Source organism: Onychomys torridus, chromosome 1 (genome assembly GCF_903995425.1).
Source record: "Onychomys torridus chromosome 1, mOncTor1.1, whole genome shotgun sequence".
Taxonomy (NCBI): Eukaryota; Metazoa; Chordata; class Mammalia; order Rodentia; family Cricetidae; genus Onychomys; species Onychomys torridus.
The window spans coordinates 66,848,344-66,869,171 of NC_050443.1; the positions used below are offsets into that span (position 1 = coordinate 66,848,344).

At 37.2% G+C, this 20,828-nt stretch overlaps 1 protein-coding gene across 1 annotated transcript in view; it reads right to left on the reverse strand.

Moving 5' to 3' along the window:
- The window catches only part of Tyr (tyrosinase), a 70,066-nt gene extending 53,670 nt beyond the window's left edge, over positions 1 to 16,396 (reverse strand). Inside the window, exons 1-2 of the mRNA XM_036181049.1 lie at positions 15,578 to 16,396; positions 5,492 to 5,708 (exon numbers count right to left, since the gene is read on the reverse strand). Coding sequence (XP_036036942.1) covers positions 5,492 to 5,708; positions 15,578 to 16,396 — 1,036 coding nt within the window. The remainder of the gene's footprint in view (positions 1 to 5,491; positions 5,709 to 15,577) is intronic.
- Positions 16,397 to 20,828: the final 4,432 nt, after the last annotated feature.

The window sequence follows — 20,828 nt, forward strand, 5'->3', positions numbered from 1 at the left end:
TTGGTACTTTGTACCAGATACTTTAGCTGTGACAGAGGTGGAATTTGAGTCGATTATATGCTAGGTATCAGATCTCTGATCTTTATTATAGTCTCTTATTCATAGGATGCTATTATTTCACTAAAAACTAAAATTGGCAACAAATTTCCTGCTCAAGTTATGTTTTTCTCAATAGTTATCATATTGGTTGGTATGAAAACCTGCAGCCCCTCTTTTCAAACTCTATTCTGAGTATAGGGAATGCCCTCTAATGATGGGTCCCGCAGCTGGATGAAATTTTCAAGGTTCTTGTCACAGGATAACCTCTAACAGCTAACCCTTGATTAGGAACCTTTACTAAACAATAGCACTATTTAAAGGAATCTTTTTTTTTAATTTTTGGGGTACAATTACTTCATCATGATCTAGTTGTTAACTATATTATAAGAGAAAACAGCATCCATGTTATAATCAATACTTATTCCTAGTTTCTATTGACAATCTCTTGAAAGTAATTCATTTTCTATGGTTCTATTTTGAATACACAAAAACATTTATTTCTTTTTATAAAACATGTATGGATTTTTAGGTAAGAGGGTATTGTTGAAAGCATGTCTCATTACCCACATAAGAAGAGTCAGTATAAAAATTATACTATATTTGAATGACAAAAATATGGAAACTTTTCTTTAGAAATCCATACACCTGGGAACATGGTGGGTAATATACCAGGAGGAAATCTGATGAAACACTGCTCATCATGCACATTCCAAGACAAAAGAACAGCAGCAGAAACCCCATCCTAAAAATAAACTAGGTTATCCAGGTGAAAAAAGATAGTCTCAACCTCATGACAAGCCCAGGACCTTCATAAGCCTTGACTACAGTACAGGAGACTCAGCTTTGACAAAATGATGATTCGTCTTGTGGACAAGTCAATTACAGAGAGGAATCCCATTTTGTCCCTCTATATGACTTAAAAAGCATTTGCCAGGTATTATCCTGAGAGGGAATATAATGTTTAAAACTAAACTATCTTAAGACCTTAGAAGAGGGAACAAACACAAGTCAGGGAACTTGATTTAACCTACTACAACACCAGAGTGAGGTACAGCCTTGGAAGGAAGTTGCAGAGCACAGGAAGGCTAGATGTTAATGAGATGCTAAAAATTCAGTCTGCAGGAAGCTCAGATCAGGCAGTGAACTAAACAACCCCACTCTGAGTGACTGGAAGCTAATTTCATTAACTAAGAAAATAGCACAGGAGCTTGGTAGCCCTGGGTTTGAGATCAGGAAACAGATCACCCTCTGGAGCCACCTCGTTGCTGCTTCTGTTCATTGCTTGAAATCCTAAGAACTCTGAATTATATCTTACCAGTAAGGTATTTAATAAGAAATATTTCTAATTTAAATTTTAAATGTTTGAAAATTTTGTGCATGAGTACTGTATTTACACCAATTTCCACCATTCTCTCCCAACTCTCCTATCCCCCACTTTAATCTTGAATAAATGACCTCTTCTATAATTATTTTTACACACACACACACACACACACACACACACACACACACACACACACACAATCTCGTGAGACCAATTAGTGTTTCTCGAATATATACATGTTTAGGGATGACAAATTAGTTATCTTGTCCCTAAAGAAAACTGATTCTCCTTTCAGGAACCATTGATTTCCTAAGGCTGCTCTTCTGTAAGTAAAGACTTATGTAATTTTGCCCGTTTTGCCTTGACAGATCAAGTGAGGTCATCACTATAGAGGGGTGGATATATTTTTTTAGATCAACATATTATTGAGATACCTCAGGTGCAACATCCCTGCCATGTCTAGAAGACACCATCTAGCTGCAGGCGTTCTGACCTATCAGATATTGCGTTCTGTCTCTTTCATGATATTCCTTGTGTCTGTATAGGCCTGCATTATAGATGTATCAAAAGGGCTAGACAATCTCACAGTCACTTATTCTCTGTGTATATCTGTGATTCCTGACCCAAACTACATCACTTTTCTTTCACTTCAGGCTGTAAAGAAATGAAATGCCTTTGCTCCATTTCTGTGCCTACACTATATCCAATAAATAATTAATATAATTAAGTTAAAAATATTACTGATGGTTGAAAATTTTGTCAAAAAACAAAACAAACGAAAAACCAAAAATCAAAAACAAACCAAACAAAAACGCACCAAGTACTCCAGTTTCATCAAGGACACAGTCTGTTTGGCAGTGTTACTAATGTTAGCATTTGGAGACCTTTTGTTAATCCTGACAGTCCAGGGAAACATGCAGTCCCCTCAGACAGTAAGAACCAAACTGTGTACCTTCATTTCTGCCCACAGCTCTGAGGTGTCATGGCTCCAGGAGTTGTCTTCCTAAATTAAAAAACTGAATTGATACTGTCCACTCTTTAATGAAAAGTTTTAAGTGAGCATACAGAGTGATTGTCTCACTATGGACTCTTTATATAAATGTATCATAAATGCTTTGGTCTCCTTCTGCACCTTCACCACCCTCTCATAGCTGCTTCCTTTCTTTCCTCTAGTTAAGCCCAGTATTTGTTGTATAGCATGTGCTCCATTTCTCCTATTTGTAGTTCCCCTTAATATCGCTTCCTTTCCATCATGATCCTCTTTCCAGCTTTATGACCTACACATGCACGCCTACAACTGTAAATATACACATTTATAAATATACACAATACATGATTTTAAATTTATGCTCTGTGTATGATGAAAAATATTATTGTTGTCTTGGTGAGTCTGAGTTATTTTAGTTAATGATTTCTAGTTTCATCCATTTTTTCTGTAAATATCATGGTTTTGCTTTTCTTTATGTCTGCTTATATTTCCATTGTCTGTTCCAAGACAAAGGATTAGAGCAGACAGTGAGGTCTGTAAGTCCTTTTCCAAAGGTTGTAAATTAGCATGGGAGAGAAGGCTGTTGGCCAAGAGCAATGCTGGGCACTTTTGCCCAAGTCCAACATGTAGCAATAAAGCAATGTTGCAAAAAAACCAATGTCCGACAAGTAGGTCAGAAAGCCCAGGAATTGTCCTTCATTATCTAGCATTGTTATTGAGCTTCCAAGACTTTGCTCTGCTTGGGACCATTTCTGACAGAGGAAGCTTTTCTCTTCTAAAAAATAGAAATAAAAATAACTGTGCTTCTGCCCCTAACCATGTATCTTTCTCCATTTCCTGTTTAGAGATTGAAGAACCTGGAACCCTCCAGAGTATCCCTCCAAACCACTGTCTCTACTTATATTTATTGTATGTACCACAATATTGTCCACCCTCAAACAACTCATGAACCATATGGGTCATCAGAATGCAATGTGTTTGCATTCTGAGCATTGTTCTTCAACAAATTAGATGCAGGTTTGGGGCTGCCACTCACTCTGTGGCCAAGGATAGCCTTAATATTTAATTTTGCTGAACCTGTCATTCCTCTTTCAACTGAGCATAATGATGTAATCCACAGAAGACATTTATAAAGTGTCTTATAAACTTCATACAGAGTGGCTGGCAAGATGCTATGCACACAGCAATCACTGTTTTTTGGAGTATCGTTTTACTGTTGTAAGTGAATAAACATTAAATACAATTTTTATCTTAACAGCAGTCACCAAAGTTAGTCTTCAAGATGTGGCTTTTCTTTCCTATATTACTTATGGGTATAAGGTTTTAGGATTATGTTTTGGAATGAAAGAAGAAAGGGGGTAATGTTAGCTATGGCTGCATTGTTGATGCCTGAAGTGTGACAATTTTCCTAGATAAATAGCTGAAGTAAGTTGTTTCTCTCATTTCTTGTCTGCCCTATTCAGGGAATGACCATCCAGGATGTTTATCAATCACTTAACATTCTTTCATTGACTACTCAGCAGTTATTCCTAGAAATGTCAAACTTTGGGCCAAAAAGTAAACATTTTAACCTCATTCTTCTCTTCTGTCCTATAAATACTACAACTTGCAACTGGACTGTGGGCTTTGACTTGGAAGAGAATCTCCTCTGTAGCTTTTTCTCCAACTAAAGATCTGCACTGCCAGCAGGTCCTTTATTCTCTTGTTATCATCAGTCTTGCTGTTTTGCTGATCTTTCAGAAGAGACAGTAAACTCTCTCCATAAAGTAGAACAAAAGAAGTTAGGGTGAATGCAACACACTAAAGACAGGGGAAAGGTTAATAAGATTCTCTCTTAGGGGGAGATCAAGATTGTCTACATGGTAGATTGCAAGGACTTTTGGAAGGCAGTAGCTGGTGGCAATTTCTGTGAGTTTTTTTGGAAGTTAGCCCTATGTTTGCTCATGCATGGAATCTGTGACTTGAGTTCTTTGTTGTTGCCCCTTAAACTCTCTTGATAGGTTTGTTTCTTCAATGCTAGCTGAAGTGTGATGCACATATGAAAGGGTCTGTTCTGATTGCTTGAGAATGAACTGGTATTGAAAGGAAGATTGAACAGATTGACAGATATGCTGAATCAGAGAGTAGAAAAGGATGTGAGAAACCACCTCTGGTGAAGTGCAGATGTTGGGATATAAGGAGACAGGTTTGAATTGACATGAATTGTGTCTATATTACAATTAGCAAAACAAAATGGTCTCAAATAACCTAGTGTCAAGGTTTTTTAAATCAAAGAGAAAGAAACCCATTTAGATCATGAGAAAATACTGTCTCCATCATTCTTTATCTCTAATTGCACAGAACAGCTTCAGTCATGAAGTGATTTTGCTTTGTACTAACATACCTTTGTTGAAACACCTTCGTTCCATTCACTATTGGCTCTGTAAATGAGAACTCCTGAAAAGACTGTGGGACTACAAAGTCTGGTTGACAGAACAGGTTGGAATGTTGCAAGTTCAGAAACAAACTATCTTGGGCTGTCTTTAGCCCACAAATAATCATTTATTGCTTTTCTTGTGTGGAACCTAACATCTTTGTGATCATTGGGTAAACAGTTTGTAATATACAAACTCCCACTTTTGAACAATGAAAAGTCTAAGAATAGGGTCAGATAACATCTGGTGTTTACAACTTAGATAACTCTGTTCTGCTGTACGTCACCTACCTGATGTTTCCCCATTATTATTTTTTTTTTCTGTTACTGTAAAGCTTCATAGAACTCTTACCCTGTTAGAAATAGTATTGGAGGAACCTGATTCAATGTTCTCAGGTCATGGTAAATCACTTTTTGCTTCAGAGAATCTATCTCTTTTATTAACTTGAGATAAAAGCTATTTCCTTTCTGAAAAAGTGCCTATTGTCCCCACTTTTTCCCCGTGGTGGGTAGAATACACAACTTGCTTTTGTATCACTAAACTGCTGGAATATTAGGTATGATGTGCTAAGCTGCCTAGGTTTACTGTCAATATGAGTACATGTAAAGCATAGCATTACACAACTAACAAAATTCTAAATTCTAAACACACATGAGTCCAAAATCTCTGAGAAGAGACAGCAAACAGGAGAAAAAAAATCAAAATTAGTGAAAAGAAGGATATTACCTTCCACTGTGTTTCTAAAGCTGAAATTGGCAGTTCTATCCATGGAGCCAGTTTCATACTGGATCAAACTCAGACAAAATTCCACATCTGCTGAAGATGGGAGCCTTGGGGTTTTGGCTTTGTCATGGTTTCCAGGATTGCGTATCAGTGGTCCCTCAGGTGTCCCATCACATAAAGCCTGACGGCCATTATACTCCTCTGATCGGCTACAGATGATCTATGAAAACATTCATGTTAAATGAGGCAAGAGGAGAAGGAAGAAATGTTGAAATTAATCATCACTACCTTCATTCAGCATGCTAACAGCTAGATGAAAATGTCAAAGAATGCAGTGGAGTTTGCAGGACAAATGATGGAATGTCAAACCCGTAGTGGAGTTGTAGTCCTACATCTAGAAGTACCACATCTAGCATGTACCACAATGACTTTGGTTTCCTAAGTCTCATGCACTAAATTGTGATCAAAATTTGTACTTTATATAAATAGTTGAGATGCAATTGATTTGTGAAACCTCTACTATATGTTAATCATTATGTGAGGTACTAAGTCTCGGGTTATGACAGGGAAGGCAGTTCCATGTGAAGTCGAAATCCTATCACATGAGAAATAGTAAACACTCAACAGAAACATTTATTAAAAATAACCAGTAATAGCAAATACTGGTAATCAATCCACTTCACGCTTTTTGTTTTTGTCATAACATCCATTTTTAATGTCTGGCTTGATATACAACATAGTCTTGTTCATAGGGAACTTTCAAAGCACAGCGGTTTTCCTAATTCCTGTGTTACTCTCTGGCAGACAATTAATTTTAAAAGAATCATAATTCTTTACATTTTTATAGGAAAGGTTGTAAGGAGCCATGATGCATGAACTATTTCATTTAAGTCACATGGTAATGCTTACCATAGTAAGAAGTAAACCGAGGATAGAGAAGTTAAGTACCAGTTTGAAAATCAAAAGACGTGCTTCCATCACAGACCAAGCTTTTCAGCTCCATTTTTACTGTACATTGAGCATTTATTTGTTCATTTACTTATATTTGTGCGTGCATATACATATGTGGCGTGGGCAAAAGTGTGTGCTTGCATGTGTCTTGGTACGTGTGTGTGTGTGGGGGGGGGTGTATGTGAAGGTGTACATGCACATGTAAAAATGTTTGTGTATGCCTGTGGAGGCCACAGGTGGATGTTGAGTGTCTTCCTCAGTTATTCACTGTGGCATACGTTAAGACGTGGAATCTTCCTGGAACAGCACTCATTCATTGGGCTAGTTTGGCTAGTAAGATTTCTCTGGCAGTTTCACATTTCCATTTTGCAAGCCTCTACTCCCACTCAGGAGTTAAGAGGGTGCTGGTTATCTGATCTCCAGTGCGTGTGCTTGCATTGCAAGATTTTACCCACTGAGCCACTTTCTCTGTCCCTCTCTGTCCTTTGTAACTCACGCACAGGAGTTCAACAGCCAATGATTTGAAAGCGTGTCTATGTTAATATGAACAACAAAGTTCCAATTCATCACCCAATTTCCATATGATTCTGGCAATCAAGACATAAACACTGTGAGATGAAACTTGTTTATTTGAGCAGGGGGACCCTTATAAGATTAATTATTGTGGCCTGGAAAGATAGCTCAGTGGTTAAGAGCACTGTCTGCTCTTCCAGAGGACCCAGGTTCAATTCCCAGCACCCATATGGCAGCTCACAGTTGTCTGTAACTCCAGTTCCAGGACATCTGACACCTTCACTGTAGCATGAATTGTTAGAATGACTTATTAATAAAATCAAACCTGAGGCCAGTTATTGGGGTGAATGCTGAAAGATCAGAGAAGCAGAACAAGCCTCAGCTACCCCACCTCACTAGTTCCTCAGCTGATCCTGTTTCCTCAGACTGGAAGCCTCTGAGTCCTCATTCAAATCAATCTCAGCTGAACTGTTGCTCGAAAGCCTGAATGCTTAGCCAGCCAAATGCTTCTAGTTTCTGGTCTTCATGCCTTATATACCTTTCTGCTTTCTGCCATCACTCCCTGGGATTAAAAGCTCACTTTCTGGGAAACGTGCCTGGCTGTTTCCAATGTGGCCTTGAACTCTCAGAGATCCACTTGGCTCTGCCTCCCGAGTGCTGGGATTAAAGGCGTGTGCTACCACTGCCTAACCTCTATGTTTAATATTGTGGCTGTTCTATTCTCTGACCCCAGATAAGTTTATTAGAATGCACAATATTTTGGGGAACACAATACCACCACACTTCACACCAATGCACATAAATTAAAATTAAACAGATTATTAAGAAAGGTTAATTATTGTACTTAGAGGGAAGAAAGGAAGACTGGACTGGAGGGTTGCTTTGGAATACTTCAGGGAGGCAGAGTCAATACTGACAAGCCACCCAAAGTCACAAAAAAGAAATAATACTCCATTTTATGAATTACAACTGTTGATAGTTCAAGGTATAGTTGGGAACTTTCTGGACACAAATTAAGTTAGTAAATGCCAGCTACAATAAAGATAAATGGCTAAAATTGTGGTCTTAGTTCTTCCTTCATTTAATTTAATGACCTCCTTGAAAGTCCTACCTGAAAATGAAGTTAGTTGCATCAATTCAGCAAATGAATTTGAAGGACACACTGAGTTTGTGGAGTAATTTTGGTAAAAATTGGCCTGTGATAATTAATCTTCTGCCCATTTAGTTACCATTCTGTCAGCCCTGAAACACATCTGTTGCAACTTGTAACAAAATGTTCAGGGGCTTCATTCTTCCCAAATTCTCCTCAACCAGAATGACAATGGTAGGTGTCTCTTGGTGTTCTGGCCAGTAGCCCCCAAAGACTGTGGACTAGATGGGGCTGGTGCTACAGGGTAGGGAATGACATCCAACTTCCCAGAAAGGTAAAGATATTTCCCCAGAGAAAATAGGATACCACAAGAGTAAAATCACATTGAGATCCTATAGTATGCTTCATGTCTTTACAGCTTCACTGTGAAACACAAATTCACAGCAAAAATTATTAAGAATTTCAAGTTAAAAATTACAAGTTGATTTATCTTCAAAATGTAGGTCCATTTCTGAGCACTGTGCATGGCTCGTTGTCCTGGTTTGCATCTTGTTGCTGTGATCCAAAACTGACTGAAGTCAACTTAGACAGAAAGGGCTTATTTGAATCACAAGATAAAGTCCATCATAGGGAAAGGCCATAATAGAAATCTGGAGACAGGAAATGTAGCAGAGACAATGGAGGGATGTTGCTGACTGGCTTGCTTCCTTTGACTTGGTGTGACTTGCTCAATTATCCTTTTTCTACAGCCCAGGCCTACTCAACCAAAGTTGTGACTACACAGAGTGACTTGGCTCTTCCCAAACCAACCAGGAATCAAGAAAGTTCTGTTAGGAAACCAACATGCTAACCTGTTGGAAAGCACGTACTTAACTGAGATCCCTCTTCTCAGGTATGTTGAGGTCTGTGTAATGTTAAGAAAAACTAACCAGTACAGCCATAAACCTGTGCTTGATGTAGAACTCAACTCTATACATTCTTTCTATTCATATTCTTTGGCCATATGTATGGGTGAGTTTGATGGCTTTATCCACCAATTAGATTAATGAAAATTCTCATATTCTAAATATACACATACTTAAAATTCAAACATTGTTTTTATACATTGCAAATATATTATTTACATTTTTAAAAAATCCATTCCTTTATCTGTATTTTCACACCAACCAGCCTGCTGTTAAAGCCAGGAAGCAATGGATTCCCTTTGTATGTTACTCTCCATTTTCTTTCACATGGACTCTGTCAAACATTATTTTCAGTTCAACCCTCCAAAACCCATCTTTAACCTGGCTAGTGTTCCCCACATGCTTTCATCCTATGTGATCCTGTTCTGAGGCCACACCACTGCTTTGCTTATGCAGCTTGAGAATCCTAATCCCAAAATTCAAAATCCAGAATGTTGAAACTTTATGACAAAGGCAGCGATAATGTTAAATGTGCTAAATATTGCATAAAAATTATCTGTAAGCTACATGTATCCTTAAAATAACCATTTTAATTATCTTTACAAATGAAGATATTTGCAAATCTATAAATTCAGCATTACTGATTGTAAAGCTTTATCTGCTTTATTTATTTTTTTCATGTTAATGACTCCTGAATGGTTTCTTAAAACTAGTCTAACTTCTGCTCTGGATGTAGCAGTTTGGAAGTCTTTACAATGTCAATTGACTAGACACCACATCAGGGGCACAGAGGAAGTCATTTCATTCCTCTGACTAATAATCCTCAGGATATTTCCAAAAGGTCTTTTTACAGAAAAGACTCCTACAGCAGACTCAGTTAAATTAGAGAGGTTGGATGGAACTATTTTTGCTGAATGCCAACTGCTATGTGACTAAGTGGTTGGGTGATGGAGGCATTAGTAATTCAGAAGAAAGATACCGTGGTTACAGAAACAATGTAAAAAACTTAACTCCAAATTGTTTATGTTTGATTCAGAGGCAAGGACAAGGATGGAGAATTTGTTAGCATTGTGGTTACCTGTACTGGAGATTGTACTCAGAAACATAGGGTCTAACATTGATTCTAGTAAGCCCATAGCCTCAGACTATCAGGTCATCCAGATTCTTTGTCAAGGCTTTTCATCTTTAAATGGAGAGTGTAATGACTCTTTATTCAGGATCAGGTAGTCCAGCATATTTAAAGCACATGATGCAGTACTCTCTGGCACCTGTGTAAAGGATCCAATAATTATGACTGGCATGTAGTTCAGTCCTAGGGTACTTACCTAGCATGTATAAGGCCTGGGTTCTATCCCCAGATTACCTCACCCCTAATAATACCAAAAATTGTAATTATTTTTAGAATAAAACCATTAATTAGATATCTACGTTATTTTTATCACTAAGCATATGAGTGTTGAATGTTCATTATTATAATAACTGATCCCAGAGTATCATTTAAAACACAGTATTTCCCACACATTGAAATTAGAACAATATGGCAAAGTCTTAGCAAGTAATTTTACATGAACTAATTATTTTAAATTGTTTAAAGTAATGCTATATTGATCTATCGTATCTTTTAGGAACAACAATATCTCTAAATTATCTAAATAACTTCTTGGGGGTACAGAGTTAGAGAAGTCTATACAAATGTGTTTATGTGTGTCAAAGGACGGTGGCCTTCACAGTATAGTACATTGCTTTTTAATCCATTCAGTTTTCTCATTAGCATAGAAAGCAAGCATACGTGATAATAACACTTTTTTTTTTCTTGTTGAAAAATGTGAATTCTAAATGGCTTGTTTAGCAGTTTTGGCAAATGGCAGAAGTTGGACTGAGCCCAGGTCACCTGGTAAGAGTTTGGTTCTTTTTCCTTCCAACCACAATGATGTGTAGCATATGCTGAGGGCAGTATAATCAAATATGCAAGCCCAAAGAAGCAAAGAAAGGGAAACAGAAGACACAGGTGTATTAGTATGGAAGATGAAACAGGATAGTGTTCTATTAAATTGTAGGAAGTAGCAATAAACTACCAGCTCTTAAAAGCCTTTGGGAGCAAATATTTTATTACGGCATTTGAATTTTTCCTAAAAAAAAAAAAAAAAAAAGGAAAAGAAAAGAAAGAAAGAAAGCAAAGAAAAAAAAAACACTAAACTATATGACATTCCACAAAATCTTTCATAAAGAAAAAAAGAGAAGCTGCTATTGCAGGGAGCTGTTGTCATGGTTACCTAAACCCATGACTTTCTGCTGAAATGTGACTTTGTTTTTCTTCCCCCTGTGGCTTACATGTGATACGCTTTCCACCTGCTGAGTGGATTCCCTGGCTGCAGTTCACTCACATCTATTACCAGGAACTGTTTTCCTCTCCATTGTGATCCAAGGGGACAGCTCTCTTTGACACACCTTTCCTTCTTAGGTTGGCGTTTCTTGTTTGCATAACATTATATCTAATGGTGTTGAGCACAGGAATTTTGTACATAAATGTCATTGAGTACCTTCCTTTTTCTAAAATTTACTATTTTAATGGAGACAGATATGCTTCTATTTGAAGATTTTTTTTGAGAATAATCACACAAATGAATAACAAGCTAAGAAAAGACTGATTGCATATTAAAGCTTATTTCTAAGAATATTAACCTTAATTATTTGTCTTTGTGAACTATCTCTTGTCAAAGAAAGCTTGTCAGGTAATTTTTTTTCATCTCAAATAATGTTTATATGTATTATGAGCTATATTATATAATTTTATGTACACATTTATACACACACACACACACACACACACTCACACTCAGGTAGACCAGCAAACACTGTACAAAATGCCTTATCTTAGATATTAAGGAAATGCTGTCTGTTGGCATTTTGTGTCACACTGAGAATTCAGTGCTGTAAAATATGGGCTGAGATCTCAGAAGTCCATCTAGGATAAGATTTAAATTTCTTTCTGATTTTAATTTTTCTTTAATGCATCATGTATTTATGAAGCAAATTCTATATATCATGGTCCATATATATATATATATGGCTAAAAACATATTTATAAATAGTTTCTACCTTGGAGAATCTGACAGTGGTACACAGAGATAGGCTTAAAAAAACATTCACATGTTCTGAAATATTAGAGAATCTGTAAGATAAATCTGCGAAAAGTGTGGAACAAAGGGAAGGAAATCAATTCTCTTTGAAATAAATAGAAGTATCTATTTACTTCCTCAGCATTGGGTCCATGTGAAATTAATAGTTTTACTTTTTATGTGTATGTGTGTTTTCCCTAATGCATGTCCGTGGACCATGTGTGTGCCTGGTGTCCATAGAGGCCAGAAGAAGATGTAAGATCTCCTGGGGTTAGGAATGGGGTTACAGATAGCTGTGACCCATCCTGTGGGTGTTAGGATCAAATCTGGTCATCTGAAAGAGAACTTAAGAAAGAAAAAATAACCACCTCTCAAATTATACATCCACACATTAGTTCGTTATTAGACCCACTTTAAGCATAAGTCAACATGGTTTACTTTAGTAGGAATGGAGACATAACCACTTGGGTTCTGTGCTTAGGCGTTTTTTCTTTTCTTTTCTCTTCTTCTTCTTCCTTTTTTTTTTAAACACAAATTCTCCTGCTGTTTCGGGCCTATTATTTATAAAATGTGAGTATTCTGTGAGATACTACAAAAGATCTCTCAGGTTAGAATGGGTAAATACTATCAAATCTCTAACATCTCCTTTTGTAAAGTAGAAAGATATCTTACTTAAGTCAAGCAATAAGTAGAAACCCATATAAAATGGGTTATCAGCCTAGCTAATTTGGAAGGTATTAATGAGCTCATTTTAACTTGGAAGCTATTTGATCTCATCTAACACAAAACAGTCTAGTTTTTAATTTGAATGTTTAATTTAGACAAAAGCATTCAAATTAATGGTGTGTTCATTACAGAAACTGTGTTTTCATAAAGGAAAGTAAAGAGATAACTAAACAATCTCCATATTAATTAAATCTGTGAATCATAGTGTTAGCTGCAAATTAGAGCCACAATAAGAGGTTTAAAAGTACAAGCACCCTTGGGAGGCTGAGGCAGGAGCATTACTGTGCTCTAGAGGACCAACTAGGCTGTAGAGTGAGTTCCAGGTCAGCCTAAGGATACAGTAGGAACTCTTCTCCAATTAAACAAAAAATGCACACTGGAGCTGTACAATAGACCAATTGATTCTGGGTTTATGTCTATGGGTGCCTTGTCTGCATGTGTGTCTTGCATCATGTATGGACCAGGTACCTATGGAAGGCAGAAAAGGATGTCAGAGTCCTAGGAACGGAGTTACAGATGGTTGGAACTCGCCATTCGTGTGCTGGGAATTGAGCCATCTTTCCAGACACAAAGAACCCTAATTTGCTTTGATTTCCCTTCTAAATCATTATTCAGTTTTCTTTTGAAGTCATATTTCTTTTTTCTTTTTCTTTTTCTTTTTTGGGATTCATAAAGACATTTTCATTGAAGCATATAATAATGTGTTTTGACCATATTCCTCTTCCCAACCTTCCATCCCTCTCCTAACTGGTAGGGGCAATGAGAGAAAAACTCACATTTTTGAAGTACATTAACAAGAGAGATTGTATTAATGGAGAAAACAGACAACATGAATTAGTTTATCTGTCATGTCTGCAACTGTTTATCCCTGGACAGTGCATAGCTTAGGGAGATAGAGCAAATATTTATTTATATATTAGACCTTGTTTTTTAAAATGTTGTTTGCTTGCAAAGTTTTTTGTTGTTTTGTTTCACTAATTCTTTTTATTTTTAATTTTGCTTGTTTTCTTCAGTGATTTTATTCTTTCACTTTTCTAATTCTATGTAAAGAGTTCTTTTTCTCCACAGAACTATAATTGCAGAACAGGTTTGTAGACTATATTGTGGCAGTTATAGTTCATGGCTTACTAAGCCAGATCAATCTATGTGATTTTACATTTTTATTTGTTTTGCTTTTAAGAAAGTTATATAATTGCCCATAATCATTAGAGGAATTCAGTACTCAAAACATGATTAGAAAAATTAAATCTGGATATTATCTAGAAGTAGACTCTTCCTTAATTAAATATTAATTTATATCTCCTTACTGATCTCAGTGTGTATATTACAACTTTTGATAATTTAGCTGGTTCTTCAGCCTTTCTGCATCAAGTGAAGCTATGTAGTCAATTAGAGAGTATTGTCTATCTAAGACTCCCACATCCAAGATTGACATGATTTAAAGCAGTAGCCAGAGGAGTAGAAAGCTAGATGAGGGGTCTGAAGTTCATCAGTTAAGGCAGAATAACTGAAAACGTACAGCAATCAAATATTCCAGCTAAGTCCCTCCATATAAAGTGCTCATTTGGTTTAGTAAAGAGTTGGCATCATTGATACCAGGAATTGGCAACTGTATTTTACAATGGCACTTTAAGGGGCTCTATTTTGGAAGTGTGTGAGCATCAGGGATAAAGCAAATTTGTATTTCAAAATGCTCACGTGTGGGACAGCCTATGCAGTGTTCTTTTCATCGTGTTTGAATTGGGAGTCAGGACAGGTGCAGTAGGAAATTTGAGAAGATAAGTAAACAACAATCTCTCACACTTAGGTTTATTTAAAGGAAAAATACTTTAACATTTCTTTCTTATCTTTTGCCTCTAATCCTGAGTGAAGAAAAACAATAGGAGAAATGGGAATCTAATCTCAAACTAGCTATCTCTTAACTCTATTTCTAACATTTGTAAAGTAGAAAGAAGGCCAATTTCCTCTTCATACTAATGAAAAAGCTTAGAAGAGCTGGATCCTTTCAAAAGGCCTGTCTTGTCTCTGAAAATGAAGGGTTAGTCAGGCAGCCATTGTACCCATGAACAAATACCATCTTTGCTATTTACAAACAGTTCTGTCATATAATTTTTAACAAATTATGTATATCTTATGGCTTTAAAAGGATAGGTTCTTATTAAATCAGCTAATGTATATAAATACTTTCAATAGAGATTCACATATTCTAAATACTCAACAGCTTTTAGTTTCTTTTTAAATTAAAACAACTGAAGATTTTGTATCCAAAATCAGTGTTTGTCAAGCATTCATATAATAAAGGTCATCACTGATACTTAGCAAATTATGCCAGCACTCTCCCTTAAAGTCTCTAGTTAATTGGTTGAGCTTAGGACCAGGAACTTTTATTTTTAAGCAGTATATCCTATTAGTTTTATTGGCAATATATTTTTTTATTCAGAATCATGGACTAAAATAATTTGGTTACTCATCCATTCCGAAATAACTCTGAGCTACTGTTTATGCCAAATACCATCCTAGGTGCTAGCAATACAGTGGAGAACCAAGCATTCATTGTTCAGAGCAGATTAGAAATCTAATTAAGTTATTAGATATTAGATGAATAAGCATTAATTGTGATTTTGAAGTGTTCTAAAAAAATAAAAAGTCAAGAAGCATAAGAATCCTTTAGTTAGTCACATTTTCTACACTGAGACATCAGCAGAGGTGCTCACAGAGACCTTCATTAATATGTGGCTGCTGAGGTACCATTCCTCTCTGAGTCTGCATGTGAAGTGCACCTTACCTGCCAGGAGGAGAAGAAGGATGCTGGGCTGAGTAGGTTAGGGTTTTCAGGGTGGCGACCTCCCAAGTACTCATCTGTGCAAATGTCACAGTTTTCTGCATCCCGCCAGTCCCAGTATGGAACGGTGAAGTTCTCATCCCCTGTTAGTTCCTGTATTTCTTGTTCCCACAGTAGCAAGAAAAGTCTGTGCCAAGGCAGAAAACCTGGTGCTTCGTGGGCAAAATCAACGTCCCTCCAGATTTCAGAACCTCCAAGCAGGGTGTCTCTTGACACATAGTAATGCATCCATACAAAGAGGTCATAGATGTTGATATCATTAAACATGGGTGTTGACCCATTGTTCATTTGACTGTAAGTGGCTGTGGGGATGACATAGACTGGGCTGATAGTATGTTTTGCTAAAGTTAGGTAAGCAAAGAACTTATTCTTTTCTGCCACACTCAAATCATAGATATTTCTTCTAATTAAGAGTCGTTTCTCAGTGCAATTGGGACCCCCAAATCCAAACTTACAGTTGCCGCAGTTGAATCCCATGAAGTTGCCAGAGCACTGACAGGTTCTATTATAAAACACAGAGGGCCAAGACTCACGGTCATCCACCCCTTTGAAGGGGAATTGAGGTCCAGACGGTGCATTGGACAGAAGGATGTCCTGGCAGGAACCTCTGCCTGAAAGCTGGCCGCAGGGACTCCCATCACCCGTCCATGGTGGGCAGCACTCTTTTGCCATCAAGTTCTTTGAGGAGGCACAGGCTCGAGGGAAGTGGCCAGAAGAGATCTGGAAACTCCACAGGAGGCAATACAAAACAGCCAGGAACATTTTCCCCTTTAGATGGTACACGATCTGCTTAAATGGGTTAATGAGAGTCACAGACTTCTTTTTTCAGCAACTCCTACAGTGACTATCACATGTCCTGGCTAAGACCTATATGACCACTCCCCCTTCCTACATCAAATGTTCTCAGTCTTTACCCTAAGCTTTGATCTTCTGGAAAGCACATGACTAACTTTTCCTTGGAGTTTGCACAGAGCCTATAATGAAGTAGATTTAAGTCAAAGGAAGGTATTTTATTCTAATTGATACAAAATTAACAATGAGTGGAATTTGCAAATGGGAATTATATCAAGACTAAATTGTCTCCTGTGAATAAAAATCAAGAAACATCTGGATTCTGAACACAAGGCTGTTGTTTTCAGGGACAGTAAGTAGATAACAACACTCATAGAACTCACTTTGCAAAGAGATTTTTCTTCAGAACTCATAGATTAATGCTCATATCTGACTACTGCTGAGTTTATTTTATAAAAATAATCAGAAGAAAATACTTGCCTCTGACTTTTCCTTAATTACCTTGATGCATTTTCTGACTATTACAAAGGTAGCTTACTTTGTCACTTTGGGGAATTGCTTCAGTATGGGAAGTTTTCTACTTCAAACTCTCTCTCTCTCTCTCTCTCTCTCTCTCTCTCTCTCTCTTCTATTCTTTCACCCATAAACTCTGGAAGTTAGCAGTGGACTGACTGGATGTTTTGAATTAAATAGTGAGCACTATTATACGAGCTGAAGAAGAAAGAATGGTCAAGTGACACACGTCGCTGTGAGGATCCCTTCCCAGAGCTACCTCACACTAAAAAGCTGGGCAGTCCTCTGAATGAAGGGAGCAGAGAGAAGGAAGTGCAGTTTTGAGGAAACCATTTTGTCTGAACCCTGGGGTTGAGGAGATCTCGAGAAAACCACCACTTCCCTGATGATACTGGAATGTCAGTCTGCTCTGCTTCTTCGCTTCTCCCCTAAGGTTTTTCTCCATACTTAAGAAGTATTGACTCCTCCATAGTATTCTCTTAAGATTCAGGACAGCCTTTACAGGAAGAAGGAGCAGTGTGTGGGTGCAGGGAAAGGGAAGTTTCCATGGAGACTGTCTCCTGCTGGGATCTGGAAGCTTCCACGAGGATCTCATTCAGGAGGTTTAGTCCTTTTTTGCTTTTCTTCTGTTAGAGCCAAAAAGAGATTAACACAGGACTCCTTTACCCTGGGGAGTTTTTGTTGTGTATTACTTGTAGCCTCATGTGGCCTTTTCTAATTCTTTCCCATTTAGTTGCTGGTGGAATTCAGCTTCTTCAGTTTAATTAACAACTTTTTTCTTTCACTTCTTCCACTATCAGGCATCTCAACAAAATTGCTTAGAAAGTCCCCACCATGCTTTCTAAGGACTTCCCGTTTGCTTTCCCAAGTCTATTTTGAAAATTTGTAGAGCTTGCTTAGAAGATTGACTAAAATGAAGTTTGCTGTCTCTATTTCCTTCAGAGGGTTTGAGTCCCTTAAATTAACACTTTCTTTTTGTTCCTCTTCCATGTAGTCCACTGTCTCCTCCAGCTTACTTATATGGTATTCCTGTTGCCAGTACTGGTTTCTGTATATCAAAATCCATTTACACAGTTTTTCCTTGTCTCTGAATGTACATTCTGTAGGTGTCTTCAAGTTACAGAATTTGATAATGCCCTCTCCATCCTGGTTGACTTTTGCATACCCTAAGACAGACTTAATGCAATATTACATTAGCTATAGCTGGGAACTTATTAAATACACAGCAAGTACTTATTGATTATTTCTAGGGCATTTGGCAAGGAGGAGATTGGAATATTATAACAAGTATAATAGGACAGTTTTCACAACAGTCAAGAATGTCTTTTTTAAAAAAATCTCAGTTTAATTTTGATATTTATAGCTATGTATATTTAAATATTTTTTGAATTAAATAACTTTTTGAAGTTTCCATAAATTAATTTCCATAAGGAAAGATGTAGGTGGGTCTATTCATTTTTAACAGAGTTGAGGGAAGTTTTCTGGGAGAAAACATAATTCAGGAGACATCTGATAGAGTCCTAGAAGTAAGAGTAGAGTAACAGGAGACTAAACTTACAGATGGAGTTCTTGAATTAGTGCTTTGAGTAGAAGTAGCATAACACTCTCAAGACTTCTAAGGACTGTTAAGGTGCCTGCAGCTACAAAGTAATAGAGATGAAATGTAAGGTATACACGCGGACATGCAAAGGGTTTGAAGCAGGTTGAATGTAATCCCTTGGGAATGAAAAAACAAGCCCCTGAGAGGAGATATGAGGAGAGAAATAGCTGTCAGGTGAGTGATGACGTAAATACGGGCATATATGATGTTACTTGGACCAAAGTGAAGATTTTGGAGATGAAAAATGCTCAGGCTTGTCTTAACCAGCTATGTTGCCAACCTGGCCTTGAATTCCTGAACTTCTTGCCTTTACCTCCCTAGTTATAGATGTGCCCCAGTCTCCCTGGCTCTTATTAAGAAAGTCTTCCGTCATTTTTTGTTTGCTACTTGTGGAGATTTTGTCAACTTGATGGAATTTAGAATTACTTGGAAGATAGCCCTCTGGGCATGCTTGTGAGCATTAGCTTGATTATTATGCTTACTGGTGTAGGGAGACTCATCTTAATTGTGGGTGGGACCATTCCCTGGACATGGAATTCTGGACTTTACAAACTCGGAAAAGCAAGCCAAGCAGGAGAATGGATGAATTCCTTCCTCTGCCCTTTCTCATTGAAGATGTGGGATGGGTGCTTCAATCTCCCCTGCTTTGACTTCCCCACCATGATGGCTAGGCTACACTCTTGAACCTTGAGCCAGGATAAACTTTTCTTCTCTAAGTTGCTTTTGTTACAATATTTTTTTTTTCAAATCACAAGAAACCAAAGTAAGACAGCACTCATTCCAAAATACCAGAGTACTGTAGTTTCTGGTTTTCCTTTTTTGTTTTTAAAATAGATCATTGTCTTAAAGTGATGTCGGACTATTCTATCATATAATTTTTCTAGCAAAATTGTATGTTTTGTTATTTTCAAGAATTGTTTCTTATAGACATTATATTGCTAAAGATGACTTCTTTATATTTCAGAAATGACTGTCTTTCTCATTTTATCATTGTCTCACATTTACTAATGATTCCACATGATATTATTTTTTTACAATGAAATGAATTTTTATTGGGTATGACATGTATTTTTTTTAAGTACAACTAGTTTGGGCGTGTGTGTGTGTGTGTGTGTGTGTGTGTGTGTGTGTGTGTGTACATGAACCAATATATGGTAATCAGAAAAAAAAAACTTGTGAGAGTCATTTCTTGGATCCTGGGGATTGAAATCTTCAGGATTGACATCAAGTGCCTTTGTTTCCTAAGCCATCTAGCAGTTCCTAATACACGTTAATGATCATTATAGTTGTACATACTTGTATGCATAGATTTAGATAAAAGGAAAAGTTTTCAGTGATTAATTCTCTGTAGTTAGGTATTAGACATACTAATTCATTCCATAAATATAGAGCTCCTACAGTTCCTAAAAATCTTATAGCTTTCAGGTGGTAAAATGTTGAAGAAATAGTTGACCCTGAATTTGATGATCTGGTCAGACACTCTAAATTTTTAGTTAAGATTTTTTTTTGGTTACTAATTTTTAGGCCTAAAAAATGGGGAAGAGAGTAAGAATATAATTGGGATTTGTTCTGTTTATCACAACTTTAGTATACCCAATTCTGTCATGAGGTTTTTCATCACTTTAAATGACCTAATACATACCAGACACTTGATACAAGTTCTGACATACATTTAATTATTTCATGCACATTCAGTGTTTTTATTAATGACTGAAGCTGGGTGCTAGTGATGTTCATCATTACTGAATTCTCATTACTTGAAAGACTTTTTCAGGGCACAATGCTAGATGACAAGTATTTTATGAGATACACTTAAATACTATAAATGGTCCCTTCTCTGCCCAGCAATCTCTCTTGCTCTGTCTCCAATTAAAATATTACTCCCTAAGACAGGAGATTTTGCAATTGTATTGACATGTCATGCTTTCTCAGGACTCAGGGATTAGCTCATTCTCTTTCTCCTTCTCAAAATGAATTCTTCCTTTTTCACTTGCATGATTTCTATCTACCCAATAATATTCAAAGGCATTGCTGCAAGGAGGACCTGTGCAGAGCTACAGGCTACGGGATGTTTGTTGACGTTCTGTGGCAGAAGGAGTACCTTGGCGGACTGGATCCAAGGAATGCCACAGAAATCACACCACACAACAGATCTCATGCAAAAGATTTATTGGAGGGGGAGCACTGAAGGGCAGTCTTGGAGCAGGGACAAGAGAGAGACAGAGAGACAGAGACAGGCAGGTAGAGAGAACAGGAGACTGTCATAGACGTTCCCCCACAGAAGCCTAC